The sequence below is a fragment of the Urocampus carinirostris genome, chromosome 17, assembly GCF_059441175.1.
Source record: "Urocampus carinirostris isolate Australia breed hairy pipefish chromosome 17, RoL_Ucar_1.0, whole genome shotgun sequence".
Classification (NCBI taxonomy): Eukaryota; Metazoa; Chordata; class Actinopteri; order Syngnathiformes; family Syngnathidae; genus Urocampus; species Urocampus carinirostris.
Genome location: NC_142365.1, coordinates 12,380,714 through 12,399,604, shown reverse-complemented (window position 1 = coordinate 12,399,604; position 18,891 = coordinate 12,380,714). Strand labels below are relative to the sequence as shown.

General features: G+C 39.0%; 1 protein-coding gene across 2 annotated transcripts in view; it reads left to right on the top strand.

Moving 5' to 3' along the window:
- Window positions 1-18,891, top strand: part of mcama (melanoma cell adhesion molecule a) — a 60,601-nt gene that overhangs the window by 23,872 nt on the left and 17,838 nt on the right. For both annotated transcript variants that reach the window (XM_088320877.1, XM_088320876.1), the window contains exon 2: window positions 16,718-16,851. In XM_088320877.1, the coding sequence (XP_088177003.1) occupies window positions 16,718-16,851 (134 nt within the window). The remainder of the gene's footprint in view (window positions 1-16,717; window positions 16,852-18,891) is intronic.

Genomic DNA, 18,891 nt, shown 5'->3' with positions numbered 1-18,891 from the left:
ACGGTCAATTGTAGATGATGTTGACCCTAAATAAGCCAACTTCACGGAGCCTGGGTCTTTGGAGCACAGCTGAGGATGCAACTCTGGACAACTTTCTCCACTGTTGACAGTTCCTGGCCTGCATTTGGGTCATGGAAAAGTTGGAACCTGTCCATTCTTTGATGTCGTCGTCGTCAGTTCTTTTTCTGTCTTCTTCTCATCCTGCCTCTTTGGACCGGTTGTCCAAAGATACATACTTTTAGTTCCCAGATGCAAAATGGAGCTGTCAAAGTGTCTCAGAAGTTCCCATGGTTTTGAGATGTAGACATATTCAGCTCTTATGAGCTGTTCCTGAGGGGGACAAAAAGCAGTTTTTTCTTAAGGATTATTAGAACTTTTCAGGAGGTTCTTGTGTGCTAACTGCACATTGATGTTTTTGTTTACAGTGTTTTAATGTTGCAATGTGGAATATTATGTTTTGTCCACCTTTTGTTACAGAATTTTCACCACCATACAACATCAACAAATCTTTTGCCTGCTTAAAAAACAAAAGTGAAGCTTTGCGATGTTCTTTGAGCTAGTGCGAGTTACGTTTCTAAGATACCTGTCTGCTATCTGTCAATGTCGTACAAGATACTAGTGTGCTATTGGTTTACGTCATAGCATCATGAAGATGCTAATGGGTAAACTCCTTCCTGTAATGCCGTTCTCTCTTTTCCTTTAGTTCAGAATCTCATATTCTTAGGGAGAACCGTATTTTTTGTACCGCCATACAACAATTTCACCTTGTGCCGTCCACCTCATAATAGAATAATGTTGGATTCATGTGCGATTAATAAAGGTTTTATTCATCTTGTTTGATAGCAAAACTCGAAACTAGGACTTGAAATACTGTGTGGCATTAGAAAGGCAGCTTGGGAAAGTGTCTTACAAGTAATCAAATAAGATCAGCCAACCTTTCGTTAAAGCGAGAACACGAATGTAATTGACTTAAGTAGGCCCAACAGGAGCACGAGGACCAAACATCAAAAGGCTGTTTACTCACTTTAATAACATCAGACCTAATAAAGCTCGATTTGTACAGCCTCGCTGCGGAATCTAGTCCGTCGTGAGAAACTCAGGCGTCACGGGTTTGATTCCCGAGGTCGTCTTAGCCGACAGATCAAGGCGCCAGTTCCGCATCTTTGAACTTGACATTTGAAAAAGGAGGAATAAATGAAGAAATGTTAACATTCAAATCCCCCTTGCTCTCTCACACTTCTTATTGGATACTGTTAAGAGATCTTATTGTTGTTTTTCATTTTTTTAAAGGGATAGTGTGGATTATTAAGCGCTGCCTCGGTGGTCCAAAAAAAAATCCTCATTCATTAAAAGAAAAAACACTATTGATTTGGGTAATAATTAAAAAATGCATGAACTATCATATAAACGTGAATTTTCAAAACATATTTTTGGGTTGAGAAATTTGTATTTATTTTACTTAACATAAGCCTCACTTAGAGAAAGCTGACATGATTGTCCGCCATCTTGCTGCTACGAGTACCCCTAAAAAACAAAAACCTTTCTATTTTTTCTTCTTCTCTTTTCTCTTTTTTAATTTCTCCTGTGTTGCTTTTTTCCCCTTTGTCTACCTCTCTTTTTCCCTTTTGCTTTTCTCTCTTTTCCCCTTTACCCATGTCTTTTTGTTTCCCTTTTCAGTTTTTTCTTTGTCTCTTTTTCTTCATTTCCTTCTTTTGTTTCTCTATTCTTTTCTACTCTATTTACCCATTTTTATTTTCTTTTGTCCCTTTTCTGTCTTTATTTGCCTTTTATCTTTTCTTTCTTTCTACTTAGTTTTTTTGTCCTTTTGCGAAAGGCTGGGACAAGAAAAATAAAAGAAAAATGGTGCAGTTTGCTCACTTTGAATCTCCTTAGTTTTATTTTTTCCTTTTGCTTTCTAGCACTCATTTTCAGTTGCACAGCACAATAAATCTAGTGATCAAATATTCTACTCTGTCCCTGCATTAAGGGTTCATTTTGTGAAAGAAATGTAGACTGTGTTTATGGTTTTGTTGGAAAACTAATTAAAGGTTATGTGATAAGACTTTTTCAGATCCAATCTCATAAAATAAGGGTTTTTGTTTGGTAGGGTTTGTTTTGTTTCAAAGGTGTGCAGCCTGTGTGAACAAGAAATGGTGTTTGTGTGTGGTCTCGTGACAATGCTCCACTAAGTTAACCCCCCACCAAAAGCATCACCAAGCTTCCTTCCGCTCTTCCTACTGCTCCTCGCACTCCTTCCCACAAATCACTCCGCTAATGGGCTACCCACAGGTGCAGTCAGAGCGCCCCTTCCGTTCGCCCTCTCACAAACATCTCCATGGGAAAAAGGGGGCAATGTTCCCGTTATTGTCAGCTGCCCTGCATTAAAACGAACTGCGACACCAGCGGGATACATTGCCACCAGACGACTGGGAATCCAGTCAAGACAGAAAGCTCAAGAACTTGGCACAAATCCAGCAAATTAAACTAGTAATAGTTGTTGGGCTAAGGCTAGTCATGAGAAAGAGGAGGATGTGGATATAAGATTTGAGGCATCTTGTGACATTGGGAAACGATAAACTGCAAGAAAGGAATTTCTACCCTTTTGGCACATACTATTTGTTTGGATCTGCAGGTTGACCCATTATGCGGGAAAGCAGGAACCAACGCAGGCATACACAAAAAACGGTGACGCCTAATAACAAACCCAGGAACAAAGTAAAAAATGAGTGGTCTCAAAATAACAGCAAAAAATGTCCAAACCATAAACAAAAAAACAAAAAGACAAACTTGCTCAGGCAATGGCAATGAACCAACATCCGGAATAATGAGGTGCAGGTTTGAACAGTAAATGGTAAAATGGTAAATGGTCTGCATTTATATAGCGCTTTTCAATTCAATGAAGACCTCCCAACAATGTGCTTCACACTTACCCATTCACACACTCAATCACACACCAATAGCGGCCATGCAGCCATGCAAGGCGCCGACCTGCTTATTGGTGGCATTAGGGAATTAGTGTCTTGCCCAAGGAATCGAACCTGCTATCTCTTGATCCCAAGATGGGCGCTCTACCTCCTGAGCAAATGCCTACCAACAGTAAATAGGCACAGGGCTCTCTGACCACTCCCCCAGCTTTCCTCCCTCCAGGGGAGAAAGAGTGCCAGACCCTAGTGTTGCTTTTTTTAAGTTTTTTTTTTTTTTTTTTTTTGTTTTGTTTATCCTTTAAATACTTAAGGAATTTGAAAATGTTTTACTTGCTGACACCATCTTCTGGCTTAAATCATCATTGCAGTCTCTGTCAAGCTGCTTGTGTGGTGCGTGTAAGTACATCCATTTCTTAAATTCGCTTGAATAAACTCTTCTTTCTTCATCTTTTATGGGGTTTTATGGCGTTTGGGTTTGACTTTAGTCCTTTTCTTCCTTTTCTTACTTTCACCATTTTCATGATACACTAACAGAAAACCGCAATCACGAGTATGAAATCACTCTCAGCAACCTCCCACCCACATTCCTGCTTGCTAATAATGTGTTGCGTGTTCCAGAACAGCGTTGCTAAAAGTAAGTTAAAAGCAGATTGGCACGGTTGAATACAAATTGTAAAAGCTTTTTGAACTCAGTCTAGCATTGTCAACACATACTTAATAATAAAGTTATTCTACTTTCAACTTTTTAAGGATACCTCAAAAGACACTCCCCATCTTTAAAATCAGCAAGTTGTTAAATATGGCAAATGGAAGCTAACTTATTTTTTTACTGTGATTTGAAAAATACTTAAAACTATCAGAATTTGCTGGATCAGAAATAAGGACTTCCTCTTATTTTACTGTAGAAATAAGTTTTTAAAATGTAGCAAGAAAAGGTTTACTTAAAATGGGCCCTATTTACCACAAAAGGGGTAAGACCTTTATAAATCAAATTTTTTAGCAGTGTAATTTTGACAAGTAAAAATCCCTTGAGTCCAACACACTGCCACTGCATCCAAATAAGAATTAAATCCTTGAGTTTGTAGTGTCAATAGCATCAATAAAGCAGCCAATAGCTCACTGTCTGTTTCCACAACATACTCAATTATAAAGAGGCAATCCTCGATACTAGGAAATGATACCCAACAATCACAAGTTAAGTCCTTGGCAGCACCGCTGTCACGCTATGCAGGTTGAAAACATTTATCAAATCACCTGCAGTTTACAAAATGTACCGGTACTGGTATGAACAAGAACTACCAGTAGAAATGACCATCCTGAGTAGTAAATGCATTCATGGGAGTTGCCTATTTGAAACAGCCATAAAGAAACCGTGCTGCTTGTTCTTTATGTGGTTGTAAAACTCCCACTGTCTCAAGTCTTCTAATTGCTTTGCAATGTTTTGGAACATCCACAATACTGCACTCTCCCACAAACCCACCACGTGCTTTGTTTTGGCCCTGTCCCCTCCCGACTCCACCGGTTGTCTCTGCCCCCAACCCCGCCTGACCAGTTTGCACTTGTCTTCAAACATTGCAGACTATTTTTTTTTTCACAATCCAAGTAGACAAAACATGCACGATACAGAAAGCCAATCATTTCCAAACAGCTACCTGAGTATTTTTGAAAAAAAAAAGAGTAAATTTGGTTTATTTTCAGGGGCTTTTTATGCTTAATAGTGGGGCGCGTCTTTTGAAGTGTCCTTAAAAAGTTGAATGATAAATAGCTTCTCTACTAAACATGTGTTAACAATCTCCAACTGAGTTCAGCAGCTGGCATTAGTTTGTGAAGCATTACGCCCCCTATGTGTCGTGCCCATAAAGACCCCAAAGTATATCTATTATGTACATTTATTATGGGCCATGCAAAAAAAATGAAGGTAACACTTCCCAGTGGTAAATTTTCACGAGAATTTCCTGCTAGGGCTGCACAATTTCGCAAAAAAAACTAATTGCGATTTTCCAGACCAGTATAGCAATTACCAAGCGATTTTCGATTTTTAAAGTGCTAGTTTACTTTTTTTGTGAGTACTTACCCTCTTGTTGCACTCAGGTAAAAAGACTCACCTCTGTGTTGTTGAAAACCCAGAAAAATCTCCTTGAATGATATTTTATTTAACTTTATATGTTGTGACTTTTTCTAGATTAGTCCTAACAGTAGAAAAATGAAATATTGGTTTTATTCACATTTTAATGTAAGTAAGTCATGCTTTTGTCACGAAACGGGTCGGGAAGCAGGAAGTTTGAACTCATTTGCGTAGACCATCTGTCACTTTAATTGAGAAAGAAAAGTTGTCCAACACACAAATGGACCAAAAACAAAACAAAGGCTCAAATGCAGGCAAAACTACAGACTAGGCATTTAACGGAATTAAACAGAACTTGCAGGAATCTCTCAGAATGTTACACCGAAGTGTAACAAAGTCCAACAAGCACAACAAGAATAAACAGGTATCAAACAGGCGTGAACAGGTTTTCAACAAGGGTAAACAACGATCTGGCAAAGGGCAGTTCCAAAAGGCGCGTTTAAGTACCCATAGGAGTAATTAGGAAATGCAGGTCAGCTGGTGTCAAGGGGCGGGGCCAGCTGGGCGCCATGACAACCGTGCAGGACATGACAGCTTTAACCTTAAAAAAACGACGCCCTCTTCTGAGGAGCTTTGTTATGGTTGCCATCTGCTCACATAAGGCTCACATAGTATGTTGCTTGAACTTTGCGAGGCCATAGCTGTTAAAACCCGAACGGTGACAATTCTGGTTGGCCAAACACTCAATCACTCACAAACATGAATCCTTGAAAAAAAAAAAAAAACGTCTCTTGCAATTACACAATCGCACGACGTCACATTGCAATATGGATTAGATTTCGGTTAATTGCGCAGCCCTATTTCCTGCAACTGAAAATGTAAGCAACATAGTAATTTTTACCCAACACAAATGTGGAGAGAGTTTTGTTTAAAAAACAATTATTTTCACGATTTACTAAAGATCTAAAAATTATATGTTTTGACAAATGCACACGCAAGACTCAAAAACGCAAATGTAGATAACAGATATATCTGTGGCGCTGCAAAATACATGATTCACACTTGATTTCTTCTTTAATGGTACTGGAGCAATTGGAAAATTGGCTTTGAAAGTCCTTAAAAGTCATGTAAAAGGTGTATAAACCCTGACCCATGCTTACAACAAAAGCCAGGAGATGCAATTTTTTTTTTCAGTGTCTAGCACTAAAGTGCATAGCAGCCCGGCAACGCGTACGACAGTTTCAGCAGCCAGCCGGCACAGCAGTCTACCACAACACTCAGTAAATAGATACAGTCTTGGCAGCAGATCCCGGTCATAAAATGGATGCTACATGTATAGGGTAGCGTCTAAGGGTTGTGTGCTGGCTACTGATGTCCGTCAATTAGAATTTGATTTGTGATGTATGGACTCTATGTGTCTGTTGGGGTCTTCGGGGGTACTGGCCTGGGCAGGGAGTGTCCTCTAGCCCTCATTATCACAGCAGTGCACCTGATCGCTCTGATATTCTCTTTGAGAGCATTAAGATTCTCAGCGGGATACTTTTGGGGTGCAGCGGGCTTTTGCCATTTTGATCCCCGAGAATTAGGTGTGGCATGTTCGGCCGACAGCTCCCCACGCGTCTGGGATAAAAGGAGTGGGAGTTGACGAACCGATTTGCAATAAGAAAAAAACCCACAGCTACAGCATAATGATTCGGCATTGACAACCTTCATAATGCGAGCAGATGGTCTTCCCTAATGAGTACAGTTTATTATTAAATGACATGGTAATTCTTTTTGACAATATTCAGTTTGTTTTCATAATTGAGATAATTGTGTTTTTTTTTTTCTTTAAAACATTGGTTGAAGGCAAAACCAGAATGAGGAAATATGCATCTTACAATGAGGCAGGAGTCACAAAAGTGGTGACAAACGGACCGGTTCTGGGTAATTGTGATTTTCCAGGAAATCTGATTTGTAATCGACATGAGAAATCATTGACATGATCAGTGTCTTTAAATACAAGATCAATTGTTAGCCTTTTATTAATGTATGTAAATCGCTCATTGCAGATATTTTTTAACTTTACTTCTAATAATTACAATAATGCAATAGTAGCATCGTAACAACATAGTTATAACATGTAAACTTATTACTTCAGGAATGCATCTCATACTGCTAGCCCTTTATTCTTATCCGTAATAAAAAAGTATCCCTTAACTTCAGAAAGGTTAGCTACCCCTGGAATGAATTATATTTTGTGTTTTGATAACCGCATAAGTACGCCTTTGTTAGAATTTGCACCGTGCTGTCGTCACAGATTAAAAGCCACAGGTAGCGTTAAAATAGTAACCAGTACCTTATAGTTTCATGTCCAAACTTTCTCCCCCTTTAACAAGAATTGTAAAGATTTCCACTTGCTTTTGAGCTTGCAAATGTTTTTCTTGTACAACATTTCTTTCGCATTGATATACTTATTTGTACATGATAAATTATACATTGCTTGGTGGCATTTCCTTAATTAAAAGCCTTAGGAGTCTAATGTGACTTTCAGCTAACTTTGTTTTTTCCCACAAGCCAATTTGACTGCAGGTTTGTAGTTATTGTGGGTCTATCAATTACCAAACAACCCAACATAACCCCTTTTTTATTTTGACTGTGTTTAGCCTGCTGACCTTTAATTAGACAACCTGTATTTGCAGAGCAACTGCATGCATGAACCCTTCCGTGATGGAGGCGGGTCCATTGATAGCATCACTTTTGATCCAAGCATGAATAAAACATCCGTGTGCATCACTTTAATGAAATCTCACCCACCGGGTGCAATATTAAAAAATTGATGTCGTTGCCTGAGAGTTTTGCCAGCTAGCAGGAATTATTTACAATTCCTCAAATCTAGTGAACGAGACTTTTAAGTCAGAGGTTGGAAAACCATTGAAGTTTGGGATGTGATAATGCCGACTTCTGAGTGTTGATATGCCAGGGAGTCGGTGGATGCATACATTTACAGAAAAAAACATTTAATTACTCCCTTTCTTCAGTTTAATTTAAAAATATTATTCAAGTAACTTAATTTAGCATTAGCAATGGATTTTGAGGAAATACCTATACTGCTTCGAGGGCTTAACTTGATTTAACCGTTGTAACTCTTAGCCTCACAAAAATGTCATTATATGGCGCCTAACTCTTCTCCATACTTGTTTTTCATTATTATTATTATTAAAATGGTGAAAGTAAAAAAAGTACTGTTTTAATTACAGTCCAAAAGCCAATCCAAACCCCACAAAAGATGAAAACATAAGAAATGCACATACAGGAAGTTTGACAGAGGCTGCTATAATGACTTAAGCCAGAAAGTATTGTCAGCAAGTAGATCATTTCAAAATTCCGGACAGCACCATCAATAATTCAGAAAAAAAGTTTATTCCTGGACGGCGAATGCAAATGAGCCCTCAGTATGTCCCACACCTGAAGGGCATCCCCCTACACTTCAATCAGCAGTATGCAAGGTTGTGACCGGCTCCAGTGCTGCATAAAAGGGAAGATAATTGCATAAAGGAGCTTCCTTTGAGGAGATTTCTCACACTCCCTTATCTCGCTCATACTAAAGAATAAAGAAGCGTAGACTTGCTCACGGCTACTGACCGTCTCCACGGGAACAGGCCGCTGAGATTTGAACCACCTTGTACTCCTGAAAGCCTGCCCCCCCTTCACTATGACAAGGACCCGTCAGCTCTTCGTGCAATGTGTACGTGTGTGTCCTGGCTTTGATGTCAGACAGTACACTTTGTCTACCAGGTGGTCAGCAGCTCACAGGCTGGGTTATAGCAAACTCCTCCAGCTTTTTCCTACTTTTATGCAACCCTTTCGGTGTACAGTATATTCTCGGGACCTAAGTGCTTTCACAACAAGCTTAGCTTCTAAAAGTATATAAAAAACTGAACTTAAGGAGCAATGCACAGTAGATCCTGGGGAAACAACATAAATCCGTTCTGAGATGGCGGGGGATAGAAGCCTATGGTAATAGCTAATGCGTTCCAAATCCCCAGTACCCTAGATAAAACATTAAAATAACAAAATAGTATTTAGCAAGTACTACTTATGTGTAATATAGGCTCATTTAAATATCACGGTTCTTGGATCCCTGAACGGCCTAGGTCGTCGTGGCACCAACGAGGACGCAACTCTGGACATCTTTCTTCACTGTTGACTGTTCCTGGCCTGTTTTGGGCCATGGCAAAGTTGGTACCAGTCCCTTTCTTAATGTTGTCGGGCCGGTTCTTTTTTGGTCTTCCTCTCCTCCTATCTTGGTCAGTCCTGATGATTTTGTGACATGACCATACCACTGAAGTTTCCATCTGCTCACAGTTGACAACAGTTCTTGGTAAGGGTCCAATGTGCCCTCTGATGGTGTTACTCACTGTTTTGTTTGTCACTTGGGCCAAGTAGCTGATGCCTAGAAATTTAGTGTTACATTGTTTCTCGATGGCCTGGATTTTCTGTTCCAGTTTTTCTATGAGAGTCCATGTCTCACAAGCTTAGAGGAAGATGAAAGTAACCAGTGCTTGCATGAGTCTGATGTCACTGCTATGTTCTTGTCCCTCCCAATGAGTTTAAGTCTTGCAAGTGTGGCTGTACTTTCCTGCCCACGATTTCTAGTTGTCTCCTCTTATGATATGACAGCTTCGATATATTTTAATTATGTGACAGGTTCAAGCTCTGGGTGGTCGATGGTGATGTTTTTGGTATATTAATGTACATGTATATTTTATTTATCTTTGGTTTGACGTGACTTGAGCCTGTATGGTGGAGTTAGTTGGTGGATGGAGAGGGGCGAGACGATGCCGGATTGAAATGAAAACTGATTTTAAAACGAGGATTGGCATGTCCTTGGAAGATTTGCTTGCTTTGACCGACTTTTTATTTTAAGCCTGTTAGTTTTCGTTATAAGGAACCCTCTGCCAGAAGGTAGCGTGTCGATTGACTTGATTTATTGACTCAAAAAGCGCTATATAAATGCAGACCATGATCATTTAGCAAGCTCCGTTTGCTTGGTTATCATATTTTTCATTCTCTCTAAGTATGGTACAGAAAATACAGTATTATATCATGTTGAAACAGATTCTCAAGAAAAATACAATAGGAGTGCAATCAACTATTGCTTCATAATGAATGACAATTGACCTTTCCATCTAGTCCAGTCCGAGGTCATCCTTCACACGTTGGCAGTAAGCTTTTTGTTGGAGAGGTTCCACTGTGTAGGTTTTATACCAGGGGTCTACAACGTGTTGCCAGTGGGCACAAGGCACCCCCTTATGGACAACAGAGGAGTCCGCGTACTGGTTCTGAAAATAGCTCACCAGTGCTGGATCCATCTTGTTTTCTAGTAATAGGATGTTTTAGTGGTTTACTGAGTCGATTTAAACTTACTTCCAATAATTAGCTTGGTAATAACATAGTAACGCCATAGTAATAAAATGATAAACAATTATTTCAGAAATGCATATCAAACTGTTAGCATTTTGCGCTAATTAGTGACAAAAAGTATCTCCCAGCTTCGAAAAGGTTCGAGACCCCTGTTCAAGACCTTGTTTAGAACCCTCCTTTTATTTTAAATAGCCCCTCATTCACCTGACCTAGCATTTACTTCATTTCTGCATAGTTTGCCCCCTAATGGAAGGACTACCAAGCTTTCAAGAAAATGCTAAACTTAAAAACGAGGAGGTGTGACACAGCAGCTGTCTGTGGATACCGTAGCTCAGAAAACTGTTATTACAGGAAATATTTGTTATCTTCTAAGTGTCCTGGCTCATTTCATGGCTCGCTAGCCACCCAAAGGATCAGAATGAGGTTGTGTCTGAACTGATTTGGGTTTCTTATCAAAGCCAAGGGTTGCAGATCTACCTAAGCTGACAGCCTTAATCAAAGCAGGAAGCCAATAATGGATACAATTCTGGTCAGCGTCCAATTCTATTGTCCGTGTTGATAGCATAATGAACCAACGTATGGGGGCAAGCTTTCTGCTTAATTAGCACCCTCACCAAATCCTGTTATCTACCTCATTTGTTTTTAAATCTTATTGTGCAAGGAACCCTGTACTTAACATCATAGGACAAAGGAAAACCCAGCCGCGCCCTTATTTTCATTGGTTGTTCTTACTTGGTATTATGTAAAATAAGGCACTCCTGGGTAAACATATAATAAAAGACTTAAAATATTAGGATCGATCAGATGTAGCTGTCCTAAATTGGTAGTGCATCGGAAATAGTGCTCTAAAAATAGTGCAATTACCAGAAACATACAATCTTTGAATATACATTTTTCTATACATAGGCAAACGATATTTTACACAGTTTTCAGTGCATGTTCAGGGAAATGTGGCTCTGGGGAAGAAACTATTTTTGAGCTTGTTAGTTTTCATTATAAGGGACCCTCTGCCAGAGGGTAGCTGGCCAAATAGGTGGTGGTATAGGTGAGAGGAGTTCTTAATTATGTTGCTGACAATGTCCTCCAGACTGAGCAGAGAGCAGCTGATGATTTTCTAGGCTGTGTTGAAGACTCTCTGTGGGGTTTCCCTGTATGCTGCTGTGCTCCCAGAATACCATTAGTTTAGTCTTTTAAAAGTATTATATTTCAGATAATCAAACATGCTAATCTAAGAGGGCAAAACAACTGCATTTGTTAAACATTGAAAAATGTTCTGCAACTAATTATAGACAAACTAGCAAGATTCTCTGTGAGTTTATAATCTTGGATGTTTCACCTGGGGTTCCAGTAATGTCTGCAATGAAAGGCCACATTGTGCGTTGGTGGGTTGTCTTGTGCAATGATAGCGGTTGGACTGCATGCCTGAACTTGTCAGCACATTTGTATAACCGTTAGTTAGTTTTTCTTTTCTTTTTTTTTTAGGAATCAGCCTGCCTTGAGATATAGGGAATGTACGGACACACATACACAGCACAGACCTCAATGCTGGACTTTTGCTTGTCAGGGTCCACAGATCACGGCCCATGTGTATTTGTGCTGTAGTCCGTGCCACATAAAGGCACAACAGGAAAAGATAAGAACCAGACCCAGGTTGGAAGCCAAATCCCTGGCCACCCCCCAGCGATAATAGGATTAGCCTAAAAGTTTTAGCGGCGTGGGCCCCAAAGAGCAACAACATTTTTCAAGCTGACTTCTCTGACATGTTTTGCACTTGCAGTCTGCAAAATCGGCTCCTCAAAGATGCTTTGTCATATTTTTTGTCCGTACAAAACAACAACGTGAACTGTTTTTCACCAATTATGCTGCAGTTTGCGTGGTTGTACGTGTTTTTTTGTGTCTGGGAGGAGCGAAGAGATGCGGTCCACCCTGGTGGGGGAACAATGGGTCACCCGTTGTCTTGGAGGAATGGTTGGCTGAGCACTGGACTTGGGAGGGGTGACGGAAAGGAAGGCAAAATAACGGGAGTAGTGAAAAAGATTGGAGGGAAACGGGCTGCTGACAGGGTGCAGTTAGTTCAATGGGGCAAGTGGGTGGGGTGGACATTTTAAAGCTGTTTTCATGCTTGGTCTGGTTTAGCAAGTGCTGAAAAGACATAGGGGGACACCCGGATCATTCTCCAGTTAGTTGTCATTTTCATTTGTCCTCACAGAGATTCTGATTTGAAAAAAAAAATGTCTTAAGATAAAAGCAGGGTTCGTACGGGTGCTTGAAATCCTTGAAAATGTTTGAATTTTAATGTTGTCTTATCAAGGATTTGGAAATAGCTTGAATTTTTTTTGAAGCGCTTGTAAATGTTTGAAAATGATGCCATGTTTCACAACAAGTCTACTTAAAAATGCAGCCAAACTTCTCTCTGGTGGCTTCACTTTTCTGTTTTATATTTTCCCTCGTAATTAACTGACATTTATTTGCATGGCAGTGTCCTATGAATTGTAATATCCACTTACGGGCCACGCACAACAGGACAGGTGCATGCTACACTGAACTGGGCTCTATGAAATGGATTTGTGCCAAGATAACGTATCAATTATGGGCATTTATAATGGGCCATGGAAAAAATCAAGATAACGGTTCCGAATGGTAAGTTGTAATGAGAAGAACTTCTTGCAACTGAAAATGTAAGCTACATGTTATTCAACACCATAATGGGGAGCGATTTGTCTCAAAAACAAATATTTTCACGATATTCTCAAGATTTAAACATCTTTGATAAATGCACACAAAAGCTAAAAAATCGCATGTGTAAATTGCAAATATATTTTTGGATTTGCAAAATATATGATTAATGCCAGGATTTCTTCTTCTAATGGTACTGAAGAAATCGAAGAATCACCCGTGTAAGTCCTTAAAAAGTGCTTGAATTTAGCCACGAAATAGTGTATAAACCCTGTTACAGAAACCTATATTCAGTTACACATTTACTAGCTTTAAATGTACACAGCAACTTCATAAATTCAATTTACTGCTTGAAACTCAATAAGTTGCCACTTCAAATAATAATAGGTCCAGAGAAAGTATGTCAAAGTGCTAATTATTACGTAAAGAAAAGGATTTGTTTATGGAAAAAAAAATATTCCTTTACATAGAGAAGATATTTTTTCACATTTTGTGTGCTTGTTAATTGTGGTGATGGCCCTGGGGAACAAACTGTCCTTGAGCCTGTTAGTTTTTGTTTGAACTAATTTAAACTTTTTTTACTAAGCAATTTTAAAGTCAAATAACACAGAATCCATTTAAAACAAACTACACAACAACAACAAAATATCAACTCTTTAGTGCTATTAAAAAACAAATCCAAGAAATGTTAACTATTCACAGTTCAACTTATAACCAATGTGGACTGAAACAACACAGAACATCTGATAAACATGCACAAATATAAATTAAAATGTGTATAACAAAAAAATATATAACAAGTATCAACTAAATGTTGTTAAGCTTTGAGGGACTGATTCAGATTTTTCTGTCAGTTATAGACATTCACAATATTTTCGAACCATTAATATAATTAAAATGAGTCCAAATAAGGATCATTTTCCTGCTTTGGCTCATTTAAAAAACATATATTTTTCTTATTTTTGTCCCCCGTATTGCCATTTTTGTCTAGCCCCGTTCCTGTGCTTCATGCACTGCTCCCCCCACACCTCCCTCCTTTCTGTGATCAGTAAAAAAAAAGAGCGGCGACAGCAACATAAACATAAACAAGCCTATTAACCAATCACTTAATTAACAAAAGGCGGGTAGGAAGCACTGAGTTCAATTAGATTGACAGATACGAAACACTAATACATGCTGGTGATTGCGATCATTCAACAGTTTCAGGATTACTTGTTGCTAGGCTCAGATACCTGCCCATGAGCCTGCAATCTTTCATCTGCAGGCGTCCCCCGCAGCACCACATCGCTGTGCTTTCAGACAATCAAATTTCAAATTGGTTCAAATGGCCCTGCTGAAAAGTGTAGAGAATTGTTACCTCTTTCACAAACATAGGCGGCGATAGTTCACCAAAACGATCGTGCAACACCACAAGCAAATACAGTATATTGAGCGTGTCTACTGCTGCTGTCAAATAGACATTTTCAGCCTTAAAAGGAATAAAAACCTATGCCAGAAATACAACAGGATAAGCTCGACTTTCAGCAATAGCTTCAACGGCAATATAAAATAACTTCTCGATGGAACTGAAATACACCGACAACCCATATGAAAGAGAATTTGAAATCTCCTTGAGAAAACACAGGAGGTTTGATTTTGCGTTTAAATGAAAATGATTTTTGGTGAAAAAATTGTGGCTATATTACTAAATAGTAATGCAATTTTATGAGGTTATTATTGATGCTTTTTATGTAACGCAGCTGTAGTTGCAATAGAGATACAGTATAAAGTAATATGTTTACACACGAACTAGTAAAAGGAAGCCTCATTTCCTCTTCGGGGTGGATGTTGGGTGACCTCTCACAGTGCCACGTGGCAGAAAGAAGCACTACAGTACTGTCCTGTACTCTGAAAAAGGTGCACAATAAAAAGTATTTTTCGACATCCCGAAAAAATTGTTTGTATCTACCATTTTTGTAATCAAATGGTCGTAAGTAAGGGAGCGTCTGTATATCATTTTTCTAATTTCAAAAAATATTTTTTTACCTATTTACCTATTACCTATTTTACCTATTTTTTACCTATTAGAAAAAAATAGGGTAAGCAAAACTATGATAGATGACACCATTTTGCGTATTTTAAGTATAAATGTTCTCATTTTTTAAAATGAGCCATTTTGTCTACCAACGGGGTAAAAAATTACTTTTTACAGTGTGCAAATATAAAATGTAGCTACATGCTAATAAAATAAAATAAATCAAAACACGCTTTGAGTGGAACCATCAATGGAAAAAAATCAAAGAGTTAGATCTTACATTGAAAGAGAATTACAAGAGAATCATTCGCCATCCCCCATAACTCTCGCAAGCCAAACTCAACATAATTTTGGGCCAAAATGTTTTCTTTTTCACTGCGTGTGAAATAAAAGCAGCCAAGTCCAACATGGCTTCAAAAAAACTTGGCTCATGGATTCAACGGTCCGGTGTCAGCCTGGCGTGTCGCCTCTTTCGCCTAAATTCCCGCCGATGATGTCCGGGAAACCAGTCTGTGTGCCAAGATGTGTCAGTCAGCCAGGCGGAAGGAAGTGAGACTAAAAAGTGGACAAAATCCTCCCTTTTTGTAATATTTCTATTTTCGGCAAAAATAATTCACTAAGGCAGAGGTTGGCAACCCCAAATGTTGTAAGAGCCATATTGGCACAAAAACTAAATCTTCTGGAGACACGAAAAAATAAGAGCCTTATATACTTTAAGTCTCATAATGAATGGATCACATGTCACATTAGTAGGTTGGATGCAGGGCATCCTGTGGAGAATGATGCACAACAGGACCACAAAAATTAAAGAAATGCTTTAAAGAAATCCAATTTTCGATGTTTTTATATTGAGGATTAGAAATAACAACAATATAGAACGTGCATATTGTGCCCCTTACCTGGGCAAAAAAAGGTTGCAATAAAATGCAGCATGTATTTATAAAAATAAAATAGCAGCCCATCAAAAAGGTAAAGTAAATACAATCACCCTAATACAGTTTAAGTTTAATATCCGTGCAGTCAATTTTCTCTTTTTACCTTTGGGGTCCATGGCCGATTTGTTTGTGACGCTGCCATTTTAAAAGGCGGTGTTTGGGCACACACAGCTTTACTAACACAGAATAGGGCAGATAGAGGAAAACAAGCACAGGAGGGCAGCGCCGGAGTTTTGTATTACAGATAAGTTCTCCAGGCAGGAGAAGCCTCAGAGACAGGATTTAACGTCACAATATATGACTTTGCTGCATTCAAGGTGACATTATGTATCATCTCTTTTTACAACCCGATACCTGTCAGAGAGCAGCTGTCAAACCCGTCACTTCCCACCCGTGAACTGGTACCAGTTGATCTTCCCTCTCGTCTCATGGAGAAATAGTTACACCCTTATTTGAAATGTCGTATTTTTTATTCACATTCCTACAGCATTGGAAAACTTTAAAGTGTTTTGTCATGTACATTATGTCCTCCTCCAGAGACCATTTTAACACAAAAATGTATTTGCCTTCCCCCATCTTTTTCAATTTGCGGCTCCTAAGCCACAGGTTGCCAACCCCCGCGCTAAAGGATGTAGTGGGGTTAGTGTACAAATTAGCAATTCTTGAATTTGATTTAATGTGCTTTGTGGTTTTTCAGTGTGGGCCGAAGTGGAGGTGACGATGCAAGAAAGCATCGAGGTGTACTTGGGTGACTCGGCCCAGATCCCCTGCCAGTACAACTTCACTAATGCCAACGATGTTCCCAGATTTGTCATGATCATGTGGTTTGTGGTAAGTGTCTGCCCGGAAAACCTGAGCTCTAGTCTATGATGGACCGTTGGACTGTGCGAGGATTTACACATTCTCTTCTGTCTTTCTCAGAGCATGACTTGAATGTAATGAGTTGCCTCATGTTGTCTGAGGCATTAAGTAGATGACTTTTATAGTGGTGGTTTTAATGCCAAAGATAAATCAAACAAGTACACAAATTTAAGTCCCTTATCGCAGTGTTTTTCAGGCAGTGTGCCAATTTTGTCTTTGCCAAAAAGCATTTGTTAAGTATCTTTGCATTTCTCCTGTGTTTAGCCGAGTAACTGTAAAATTGGCGTTTGTTTTCCTTTTATATACAGTCATCGTTTGTTATTCACAGGAGTTGCATTCCAAACGCGGTTAACAAAACCCATGAAGTAGAAACATTTATTAGATACCAGTAACATATAATATATATGACTTTAACAAAATAACAACTGTAGATCTACAACTCAAAACACAACACAGATGTGCAGTTGAACAAAAGGTCTTTATTGTCATTATACAACAGTCCAGCAATTTGGAGGGTTTCTCCTTTCTGTGTAAGAAAGCGATGCAGAGAAGGGTTGGCTAGCTGAATGCTAGCATCGGAGATCCTCAGGTGATCCTCCGTGATGATTAAAGTACAAGAGTCATGAATGTAGCCGTTTCCCACGAGTTGTAGCTTTGGGTCAGGGTTCGGAAACCAATTTTTATGAGTACATATGGCTCGGAGATAAAATCATACCAATACATATTTCATCTGCCAAACCTGGTAAGAGCGGAATTGAGTCTTTTACGCACATTGCTGACGCAACACTAAGTAATTGGAGTGGTTTAGTCCGGTATATAAAGGTCATACTTCCCACAAGTTTACAGTCAAGACTACACACCAACCCAATCTGTTACTGCTGTACATCGCAAATGGGTCCTTTTCATGGAAGCTCTTAATACAATTTAGCTTCACTGTTGAAACACTTAATGACAAAAACCCAGCATGAAAAATGTAATCTGCCAGAAATGCCAGCCAAGCACACAGAGCAAGTTGATTAGGTGGGCAGAAGGAGTGGGCGGAGCTATACAGACTGCGCACTTCTGCCTTCCAGGCGCTCTGAAGGTAAATACGACAGTGTGCTCCTTAGCAGTATTTTTTGACATTTTTCCAAAATAGCTCTGCTTGCCCCATGCTTTAAATCTATTTTAAAAGATGGTCAAAATGAGTCTCAATGATCTCAAGTAATTGCGGGAGGGAGACAAGTTCAATGTGGTTGACATGGTACACAGGCTTTGGCATAATTTCATACATCTTATCAAATCATCTAACATCACACAGTGAAATAAAATGCGCTGAAAAATTAGATTTTGTCTGGAGAGAGGTTTTGCTGAAATTTGTCTTAAGCTATATAGTATGGCTCTCTCCCCTCAAAAAAAATCAAATACATCTAATCTGGTAATAATCTATAAAAAGGTAAGACATCGTAAAAGTCAAGTCATGTTTATTTGTCTCGGCCTTAATCACAAAGAGTCTCAAAGGGCTGCACAAACCACAGATTATTGCAAACCACAGACTATTATTACACCATCCCCTGATCTAAAACCTACATTAGGGCAAAGAAAAACTCAACATGAGGAAAATTAGGAGAATTCTTGAGAAGGGACTGCACATGTAGCATCCCCCTTCCAGGATGACCAGGCTGCAATGGATTTTGCAATAATAAACAGAAATACAGCACTGAAATGTTTTTAGCAGGGTATATGAATACATGATTTTTTTTTTTTGCAAAACAGCATTAAAATGTTATTCGTAAGGTATATAAAATATACGTTGGAGAGGGATGGGCGCCACCAGATGTACTGTAAATGGTGCCCCTACGGCCCTAGTGGTTAAGGGATCCAACCAACCAACCATATGACTAAATGATAATTTTATAGAAAGTAGTATTTAATCTGTTTTATTACCTATGATTGTATGGTGTCTTTCTTTAACAATTTCGACATGAAAGATATTACATGAATAATGCTCTCTAAAGATTGTCTGCACTG